This window comes from Photinus pyralis, unplaced genomic scaffold (assembly GCF_008802855.1).
Source record: "Photinus pyralis isolate 1611_PpyrPB1 unplaced genomic scaffold, Ppyr1.3 Ppyr1.4_LG4, whole genome shotgun sequence".
Lineage (NCBI taxonomy): Eukaryota > Metazoa > Arthropoda > Insecta > Coleoptera > Lampyridae > Photinus > Photinus pyralis.
Window position 1 is genome coordinate 914,895 of NW_022170511.1, and position 11,143 is coordinate 926,037.

The following is an 11,143-nucleotide window of genomic DNA, read 5'->3' on the forward strand; positions in this document are numbered from 1 at the left end:
GTCCTTGTTTCAGGCATTAATCCAGAGGATAAACCTCGGTTAATCGCATTCCTATAAGAATCCACAGTCTACTTCCCTCTTGTTTGACGCTTTGTCCAAAGTTAACCCGCGATGTATCAAAGTTACAGATGTTATAATCTTCATTTCGATACTTCCGGATTTGTCCAAGATAATGGGTGCTAATTTTATGACAATAAATTACAATAACTTTCTCCCTTAGGTGGTTTTTTGGTTGTAATTATCCTGTAAGTACTTATTTTGTACCGAATAGGTGTTGAAATGAAACAAATTCTTTACTTAGAAGAGGTAAATTAATTTAAAAAATACTTGACAAGCGTACCCGAAAAAAATTATTGTTTGAGAAGCTCTGCAACTGAACTTTAAGTGTGAATTGCGCGTGGAACTCGCATCATAAACGGTTTTTTTCTAAATTATGTGGGTTTTGGAAAACTTTCGCGACTGGTTGAAAAGAAAGCACTAACCAATAGGAAATTAAGATATCGCAATGTAATTTAATTCGCCACTTTTTTGTTTTGGGTTAAGTAATTAAGAATTATAGTATATAGTCTTCTGGCAGCCAAAGTAATAAACACGTAGCCTAGAAGAACAAAATTAGCGTCGTAATTACGGCAAAAAAGTAGTAGTTCCGGTGTTTCGCTAAACAATTCGAAAGGAACGGTTTTTCCATCGCGATTTAAATACGTTCAAGTGGCATGCATTTTCGGGCGAAAGAGGGGATACGAGTAATTAACGTACGAATAAAAAGACCTTCGCCTGATCAAAAGTTAAAGAAATTTCTATTATCGTAAGAATAACCAATCCGGGACAATCTGTTTTTGGAAGAAGATCCGGAAGCTTTTTCTGGTGTGAGATTATTTTAATGTTCAATAGAAAGTCATGTGTTAATCCTGTTTGTGTAACCAAAATTGTTTAGGTACAAAATGAATATCATGGTGTATTTTGTTGTTGCGCAGCTCTAAGGTAAATTAAGAATTTTCAATTCAAAATATATTGGCTAAGTTTTTCTTTTGCAATATAATTATTTAGAATTTCCTAAGGAAATTTGTAAAAAGGTAATGATGGAAATAGAGAGCATCGTAAATGATTAATCAATATATTCAAAATGTTACGGACGTTACGGTAATTTGGTGTTTGATTTGACAAGCAAATTGTTCAATTACTGTAATTAGTGTTCAGATTCGCAATGAACATCTGGAAAAATATAAAGAAACTGGACGTTGAGAATTTCTCTGACATTTGTCAAAGGGTAATTACCCAAATAATGAACTGCATGTGAATTATTTGCTTAACCAAATGATAGTTTGACGAGAATCTACTTAAAAGTGCAAAGGGCAATTAACAATTTACTACAGCCAATAAATGTATATCTAATAAAGTAATTAGCATAATTAAATGTTTTATAACTTCTAATTTGTGGTTGTAGATATCGATTGTTAAGAATATAGGAAATACGTATACAGTGTTCTTTTAGGGATCAGTCTCAAAAAGTGATAATGCAACGTAGATCTACACACTTACCGTTAAATTGCGGTTCTTTCTAAACGAAGCAAACTTTCAATTTTTTGTAATAAATTGCATGCTCGGGGGTAAAGTAGGAGCCATAATAACTAAAAGCGAACAAATAAGGTAGCAGATTATGCATTATCGGTATTAAAGTCTCTTTTAAAGTGTAATGACGTTATTTGCATACAATCGAAGAGTGATGATGTGTGCATAACGGATTACGTCGTGTTTCGTAGAACATGAATGAACGAGGGTGTGAAAATATTTTAACAGAATAGATAGTTTACTCCAAAGCAGACCAGATTTCGATATATCACACAACGTTCGACCGTAAAACTGACACGCAACGGTGGAATATCGTCCCAATCACTACTAATACACCACTAAGTAGTAATAAAATTTACAGCTGGCATGGGGTCCCTTCGCATTAGTATTCATCGCCTGATTTCAAAGCAGGACAGTAAATGACCCTTCCTCTTTTCAATGCGAATTAAATCTAATGACCCAATAAAGACAGGTTACGTCTGAGAGATTATATGGAACATATGCGGCTCGTTATAGAGGCCGTGCGCAATTGAAAATTTGACTTACCGCCCTGCGAAAGGAATTGCGATTCCTGACTAGCGGGACCGGATTCGCCTACCGGAAGTGAATATTCAGCTCTTCTTCTAAGCGTTGCGGAATGCAAAGATGGTCCTCGGGGAGGCACTTCGGGTGGGGCGGGTTCCGGAGGCGATTCTTCACCACCACCTATAATAAAATCAATGAAGCTTGATGATTACCTTTATCGTTTTGGGTAATATAAATGCATAGATGATTGTGTAAATCTGATCGTAGATGTATATTGTATAAAAATGATAATGTATCAACATCCAAAACAGTTCCTTTAAAGGATCGAACCCGGACACCGGATTTACTCATATTTTTTTTACTAATTTTTATGGTAGGTTTTTGTACCACTACCTTTTAATCGTTAGGCTATAGGATAAAATAAGTAAACAACAAATTCGCCTTTAGCTTTTATCCCGCTTTGCTCAGGAGTTAGACTGATTATTTGTCAGCGGAAGGTTGTAGATTAGTACAGAGTGTTAATACAAGTTAGGGCATTTTTTGATACGTAAGTAGTTAAGATGGAATTTTCCATAGGTATGGATGGCTTTCAATTGAAGTTTAGATAATTTAGGGTATCTGATAGATTTTCTGTACGTAGTTAGAGTGCTATGCAACTTTTCACATGTCTTTTACATTTTAAACAGTCGCAGGAAGGTGGTTTTGGAATTCAAATACTATTTTTAGCTACGATGATTGTTGTATACCTACTGCTGTGACCCTAACATTCGGGCCGCATAAAAAATAAATGCAAGGCCCTATGTTGGGCGAGTAAGTAATAATGCTATGTGCCATGTGCACCCAGCCAAAATCAACCATACACAAATCTTAAACCCAACTAGCTCTCCTATTAAAATTTTCCAAATTTCATGGCAAATAATGGCCACGATCAACTGCCTTAAATTTGGTCCAAATATCAACGTCCAACATTGACATTGTTTAGATAGCAATACGATGGGTCGGTTATTTTTGTTTGTTGTATATGGGGGCATATGAAATATGTTAATATTTGTTGAATTTCATGGCAGTGGTATTTTGCCGCTATCTTATTTGAGATAAATGCCAAATGTGATTATTTTTCATGACTACTGAATATTTGAATTTTTATGCTGTATGAAAAATGTTACGGAATGGATCTCGAAACCCGTAACTCTTTATTACAATGACACAGGTCATATCCTAGCTAAAGGTGAAAACACGAAAATAAACACTGAACGGCCTGAACATGCCCTATATACCGGGTGATTCATTAGAAGTGATGATCGCTTGAATTTCGCGCGTAAGGTTTTAGTATTTTTTTGAATTATTAGATTGACGGTTTGAATTTCGTTAGTAATTTTTTTCTGTCATGACTGTCATTTAAGAAACCACTGTCGCCGATAATTGTCGTGTGCCATTTACGGTTTGTTACTTTTTCCATTTTGCACAATTTTTAGAGTTGATGCTTTAAAATATGTAAGAAACATGACTGTGTCTAGTGTTAGTTTATAATTTGTGGTAAAACAGAAGCAGTATTGGTAGATTATAAATAAGTAAACAATTTACTGAAAGAATGATGATACACCACTGCAATTAAATAAATTATCATCAGTTAGTCTTAGTACCAACTTCATAATTTTTTTTATTTGCGGGAAATTCAAATTGTCCTCACTTCTAATGAATCACCCGGTATATTATTGCACTGAGTAAGGTTATGTCTTTGCCAAAATGGCCGGCACCTGAGCTCTATCCATATTCTTCCTACCGTGAGCCCTTGGCGTTAATGGCCGACACCATTACATAACATGACTCCATCTTCGGTGTGGCATTGTTATTAGTTTACAGTTTTTCTCATCTAAGAATCAGGTTTATTAGGATACCGTAGAATGGTGGCGTACAAGCAAGTTTTATATCCAACTACGAAGAGTCGTAGACCCCTCAAACGTATGTAATGTTGAGGTAAGAATTATGCTACCGATTTTAATTGTCTTCAAGTGAACACTTAATTGGGTGTTTAATGGGTCAAAGAACGTACGCTATGGCAGAAACCCAAGTGGTTGATTCGATCAACCCCTTTTTAAGAACTGGTTCAAAAGGGTTGCTCTTCCTTGTTTAAACTTTTCCTCCTAGTTGCGGAATTCAGTACTATGACAATACGTAAATGAAACTTGAAGTATTTTTTCACAAGATGACACCTCAATTACATGTCTCCTCAATAAACTTCTGTATCTAAGAGATGTCTTTTTGTAACCACCTTGTATTTATATCTGTTTATGTGGAATATATAAATACAAGATAATAAAAAAATCAATCAATATGAATCATTTGTTTCATTGGGTTTAAGATAACGCAAACTTAATGTAAATAGCAGGTATAGTTGAATGTAATGGATGTTGCAAATTCAACATCTTAACACTACAGTCAGCGTGTGCCTCTTTTGGCCCATTTCTGATAGTAATGGCAATAAAATTAGAAATGTGATTAACATACAAAATACGTAGTTCATAATCCATGGGACCATTTAAGATACTTCGGGTGGCCATGCCGCTTAAGGGCATTTTATTGCGAATTTTCTCGAAACTACTCTATCAGAGTGCATATTTTAGGTTCTATAATAATTTATGGTATTAAATTTGAGAAAAACTATCTAAGTAACTCTTATGAACAAATAAATATCATAAGCATATCCGGTCATTTTAGCCGTTTAGCGTTTTATGGCTTTTTCAATATTTTTGAAAATTACAGAACAAAAAGTCCTGATGGTAATGTCAAAAGCAATGGTTTAAAAATGTTCAATATTTTTCCGATGATCTAGTGTAGCTACACTGAAACTGAAAATCAATCCTTGGAATTTGGAAACCAATGGTTGAACTTTTTACATTATTATTTCTCATTTCCATCTATCATTTTGTGAACATGTATTTCATTGGGATTAATTGGAATAACGAACAAATCAATGAAAATACTAGTTGAATGTGGCACATTTACTGTTCTAAATGCGGATCTTCCACCACGACAACTGGTGCAGTCACGTTTTGAGGCATTTTCTGGTAGTTGCTTAAAACTAAATTACTATTAGATTGGAGGTTGGAATGAGCTTTCAAATGATGTATGTACTACTAACACTCCTCGCACCATGGCCTTATATACAAGTTTGACTTTCTCGAACAGTTTTTTTTGTAAAATTTGATTTGTCGATTTTTAGTGTTCGTAACAAGAACGGGAAAGTAGCATCAGTAAAAGCTTGCGTAATCGAATTTAAAAACACTACATAACTGTTCTGTTCCTAATTAGGCACGTGTGACTGTTGAATGCCCCCCCTAATTCTTACCATTACCGTAATTTACTATGAAGGCCTTTAATTGGTGGTTTATACACTTGCATTTCCAACAAATTTAGCGGCGATGCTAAATTCAGGCCAATCTTGCTCTATACATTTTCAACTTTTGTGGCGCTGCTGATCCGCGCACTTGCTCGTAAATTACATCGATTTCGTGCGATTAGATTTGAAAGATCAGATAAACTTCCGCATTAACCAAATGATACCGAATGACAATAAATTTAGTGGGTACCTAATTGCCGATAAATTCAATTTATTAGTAGATAGTTGATGTTTGTAACCTTTTTATTTCTACTGCAACATGGCGTTCACAATATTACCATTAAAAAACAGAACAGACAATAAAGACTCGATTTTATTTGTCGATATAAATTAAAACACCACGATCGTGAGCATTCCGCGTTAATCACAGAAAATTATTACAGTTGGCTTAACGATAAAGTTTTTTTTTAGTTGCAATCAAGTTATAAATTAGTTTTATGTTGAACATTTCACGTCAAGTGCAGGGCGAGCTATAATTTTCTAGAAAAATGCGATTTAGCTTTTAGGAGAAACTTTTCCCTAATTAATGCGGTTATCAATGTTTACAATTACGTCGCGCAACGTTGGGAATGCACTAGAGGGATTATAAAATTGAGGCGGACAGCGGACAGTGGATTTGCGATCTAATTATAAAGTTACCCCGACAGTTCCATCCCTAAAGCTTTAAGCTTTAATGGAGTACATGACGTAAGGCATTTTTGCACTTCTAAAGCCTTTGAGCAAAGGATAATTTTGTATTAGATACTTCGCGTTGGAAAGGGGCACTTGAATTCGCATTTGAGTTAGCTAGAGATAATCGCGTAATTCATTTAACTGATGTGAGATACGTGTACGGTGGCAAATCTATTCGGTGTTAAGCTAATTACGAGTTGTCGCTCATTAACTTAACTTTACTCGAGTGTTAATTATGTTATGCGAGATGAGTGGGTTACCCCTTCACATTGTATCGGTGTTGTATCAGTATGTGTCATACTCATTTATCATTATTTTGTCTTACCGTTAGTTAAACAGAGGCGCTGCTGAGTATCTCCGTGGTACGCGACGTCGTTACGAACCCCTTCTGTGCAGCTGTTACATGAAGTTGCGCTACTAGAAGATGTCATACCGCCCGTTCTACCGTGCCGGCCTCTACCACTTCGGTTTATCGTATTTGCAATACCCTTTTTGTTACTCGAATATATAACTTCACCTGGAATTGCGGACTGTACTTGGACAACTTGCATAAATAAAGCTGATATACGTACCATTATTCCCACGCAAGCGGTCTTGAGGGGTTGCATAGTGCATTCGTCGCGTGTTCGTATTTTCTAAGGGAAACGGTGATGCTTGTCTATGATGGGGAAGTGGTGACCTAGGCGACACTAATGTAGGTGGAGGTGTGGGAAAGGGGGTGGTTGGATTATCCGTTGTCATTGCATCCTCCGTATCATCCGAACGATAAGACCGATCGACACCTGAAAGGAATTTAAAAATTAGAACTTTATGCAAACTACATTTGCACTATTAGCTCTTTTGCTCTTGTTGTCAAACTTCTTGCTCTGCACTCCTCTATTGTGACCAATGAGTATATCCTCGAGCTATGTTAACAGTCTCACAGCGACACACCGACAAGCACTTGAAGTACCAGTTCAGACTAACACTCTCAAAAAAGCATCAAAATAAAATTATCGAAAAACTACAGTGTAACGACAGGTACAGGGTAAAAACGAAGGTACTGAATTAGCACTTAATTCCCTTTGGAGCTCTTAAATTTTGCTCATGTTTGTTGAGCGGGGAGGAGCAACAACATGTTTAAATGAATCCATTAAATCAGCATGTGATTATATACTCAAACCCTTCGTACGAGTAAATGGTGCAAGAGGGCAAGACGACGAGGCATTAAGTTGGCATACATCATGCCAATATTACTTATGTGCAAAGGCAAACGGTCACTAAACCATCACCTGCCCAACTAGCTCAATTAAACACAAGTACTAACATAACTTTTTATACCAATTGATTATAATTTTTCTAGAATACCTCCAGCAGCCGCTAGTCGGAAAAATGCAATGGAACTTTAATTTTATTAATTTGAGCAAGCTCAGAAACCTTGATTAATATCGCAATTCAGATTTCAGTTCCGACACATTTTTAGTTATATCGAATGTTGATGCACAGGGGCGGCAATCAGTGCGTTTGGGTTCCGATATAACCACTTCCGTAACATGCCTAATTTAAATACCTGGCATAACCAACAGAGAAATTGGCATGAATACTTTTATCAAGGTCTTATTTTGAGCTCGATTAAACATAAATGTAATAATTTACAGATGAAACAAATTTATTCGGCATAAATCAATCAATAATAAATCTGAATAAATAATAGCGCTCAGGGCCCGCAGACAAATACCACGCACAAGCGATCGATTGAACATATTAATTTAAAAAAATCTTAATTACCTTAAAATGCTAATCCTTCAAATCGGGTTATCACTACTATTCTCTTTAAACAGACGCACAAACACAAAACACCTAAACCGTATCTATCTACGAGTACACGTAATTCATCTTAAAATAAATTAAACAAAATATACAAAACGATTATTTAAACAAAATCAACATCGAATCAATCTGATACAAAACACAATGACCGCAGATTCAAATAACATGGCCGACATTGTGTGGATTCAACATTACTGTAGAGTGTTATAGATACTGAAAGTTTTATTGGTTTTAAAGCCGAATCTCTAAAATTATTTTTTTTACAGTTTGCCAGATTAAAAGCATTAATTAGGTACTAATTGTAATAACAACAACCGGGAAAGTGTGAGTGAATAGGCACAGGCTTTAGTTCGTACTAATTCTGCTATTGGTCGATTGCTACTTTAAAATAAATCAGAGTTTCCATTATGATCTGTAGACTAGCTTGACGTTACATATAAATATTTCAGATAGCAGTTGTGTAGTCAGAGGTCAGAGGGCGAAGGTAACAAAATTTTATTTCGAGTTTGACATGCTAAAATAACCAGAAAAAGAAATAATAAGAGTGAAGTGGTATACCAAAATGAGTAGGAGAGAGATTAAGAAATGTACGTGACATATTTGCGACATCTCGGAGGAGTAAATTTAATTTTTCGTTTTTGTGTTGATTAAAGTTTCATTTATTTTAACTTTTGCACGTTTGTTAACGTTTAATTTGGAGATTACAACAAAATAAGTGTTAAATTCAAATTGGAATAAAATTGGTTAATGTAAGTGACCTAAAATCTGTAACGCACTGATCTGGTTAATTAAAAACGACGCATAAATAAATTGTACGTATATGTCTATATACTGGGTATCACAGAACGTCATAACTGCGATCCGTTCTCCGATTATTATTACTCCCGCCCTCAAAACTTAAGGTGGAAGCGTGTTGAAGATTATTATTTCATAAATTGGCGAAGGGAAAATACGAATTAGTATTAGCTAATTTGAGATTATAAGTAATTTTTGACGTAATTACATTTTCTAAAATTGTTACATAGTGAAGCAAAGGAGCAACGGGCACAATTTCTCGGAAGAGCATTGAAGCATCATCCCCTATGAAATTACCTGATTAAATTTTCATATTCAATCTTGAGTTGTTTACCCTCGGGAAGCAGTCGCGAGCGTATTTTGAAACCTTAATTGTACCATGAAGCCTACAGGTATCTCTACTTTCTCTTATAGCAATATCCAACAAGAATCGACCAATCGCGTTGGAAGTATATTTATAACTGCAATAATACCGACTTTTCTCATAAGGTTGCTTTAATATTGTTGAACGTATCTTCCATTCTAGTGGATTAAGCAAAGATGTGTTTCATATGGCACACATTAAGCCTACCAATATGTGGCGTCGTATTTGGATTACACCTCTGTATCTGTTTATAAATAATCCGCCCGTCGGCGCATCCCGAATTAAAATTCCCCGGAAGTTGGGGAAAACAAAACGCACTTACTGCTTAACGGTTCTAATGTCAAGATCACTTCACACGCAATTTATTAGAAAACTTTCCGAGCCTCTCCGGTTTTTTAATGAAAACAAATTAAATCTCATAAATAATTTGTTTTTCTATTTATATTTGAGTACTCGTTAATTGAATTTACATTAGCCGCTTTCTTTCCTGCAAAAATTATTTATTAAAGCCACTTTTCATTCGGTGAGGCTATTTAATTACTAAAGAAACGTGTATGAATAAATCTAATTGAATGTATTTTGGCGTGAGGTGGTAAAATTTTACTTCGGCATGCATGGTACACCGCGTTATTCCTTATTCAGGAGCCGCCGCTATCCGAGAGTTAGATTAGATTTAACAAGATTTGGTCCACATCCAACTTACAGAAGACGCGTAAAAGCTCAAGTTTTAGAGAACACTTCCAAGAGCATCGTAACGTACGTGTGCGGTATTCGTATCGTTGTATCGTGAAACGTGAGAACCGCGGATCTTTAATTGTTAGGGAAGCCGTCGTGTCTTTGATTACGAAATTCCGCCAAAGTTATGCTTCCAGAAATTTGTGTTATCCAAAATTCTCCTCATTAATTATAAGAAAAGTGTACTCAAAACTTATAATGCGGCTTAGATGAGGTTTACTGCTTCGATTGCCTTGGGCTACAGATAAATACACAGGAATTCATCTCCTCTAACGTATTATACTTGCGGAATTATGTTGAAAAAACAGAGTAAGTTCTTCCGGCCATTTATTTTGCGAATTTAAGGCGCTCGTAAAATTTTTGGATAGGTAAGGAAATTAATGCGAACTGAGAGCTTTTATATTATTTGTTGAGCCTGAGATTTAGTGACTCTTTATAGCAGGTTGTTGCTTTATAAAGATTACTGTTTCGGAATAAAAACGGAAAAATAACGCGTCTTCCAGTTGTTCATTTAAAGTAAGGGCAGAGCGAAGGAGGGGGGGGTTGGATGCTCACGTTTAAAATACAAATAGCGAAAGCACACATACTCCAAGGCGTCGCGGTGGCATGCCGCAGGTGCTTGGTCGTCATTCACCTTTGACTTTACCCATAGAACGTTTTATTACGTTGGCTCAGAATCCGACGTTTAATTTTCTTTTGGTCTCTTGTGGCTTGTGAGTTTCGCCATGAATGGAAATTGCCCCCTACTTTGCTTGGTTATTGTTTTCGTAGTAGCTGAACTGACGAGATTACGCACCTTTTTCGATCCATACGTCAGGCGATAAAATTATAGCGCGGTTATTAATTTTAATCCCGAAGAACCTTCTTCACTTTTACTGCTACGTAAATGCCGAAGTGTACGGATATGAAAAAAATAATATATATACAAGACACTAATCCCTTAAGTATAACACGCTTTTAGTGTACGCCACTGCCGTTCCTCTAATCATAAAGAACAGTTACGCAGCCTTTTACTACTATGAGGCTGGGCGGTTTACTCCAAAATTTTATGGGATTTCGTGGCCGTTTCTGTTACATTTATTATGAGTTATTGCCTTATAGACTACTATATATGCTATTGGGCATCTTGGCGAGAGTAGTGCTTTGGAAAATACCGATAAATGTTTAAACTTGGTTTTACTATTGCCAATAAATGGTTATTGTCCCCTTCTAGAGGTCACAATAACGCATTTTGCAAGAACTTTATTGATTGCGAATATATTACCCTATAGTGA

At 35.9% G+C, this 11,143-nt stretch overlaps 1 protein-coding gene across 1 annotated transcript; it reads right to left on the reverse strand.

The window, feature by feature from the left end:
- Positions 1–1,958: 1,958 nt before the first annotated feature.
- On the reverse strand, positions 1,959–7,722 carry LOC116167945. Its single transcript, XM_031483568.1, has 5 exons — positions 7,716–7,722; positions 6,739–6,948; positions 6,492–6,683; positions 2,116–2,274; positions 1,959–2,020 (listed from the first exon to the last, which is right to left on the reverse strand). The coding sequence occupies exons 1-5, from the start codon at positions 7,720–7,722 to the stop codon at positions 1,959–1,961; spliced, it is 630 nt and encodes a 209-aa protein (XP_031339428.1).
- Positions 7,723–11,143: the final 3,421 nt, after the last annotated feature.

Excerpts from the sequence above, each read along its gene's own strand:
- LOC116167945 (XM_031483568.1), bottom strand. Across the intron at positions 6,684-6,738 it reads CCGCTTGCGTGGGAATAATG|GTGAAGTTATATATTCGAGT; the intron begins GTACGTATATCA and ends CCGCAATTCCAG. Across the intron at positions 2,021-2,115 it reads GCAATTCCTTTCGCAGGGCG|ATTTAATTCGCATTGAAAAG; the intron begins GTAAGTCAAATT and ends TTGGGTCATTAG.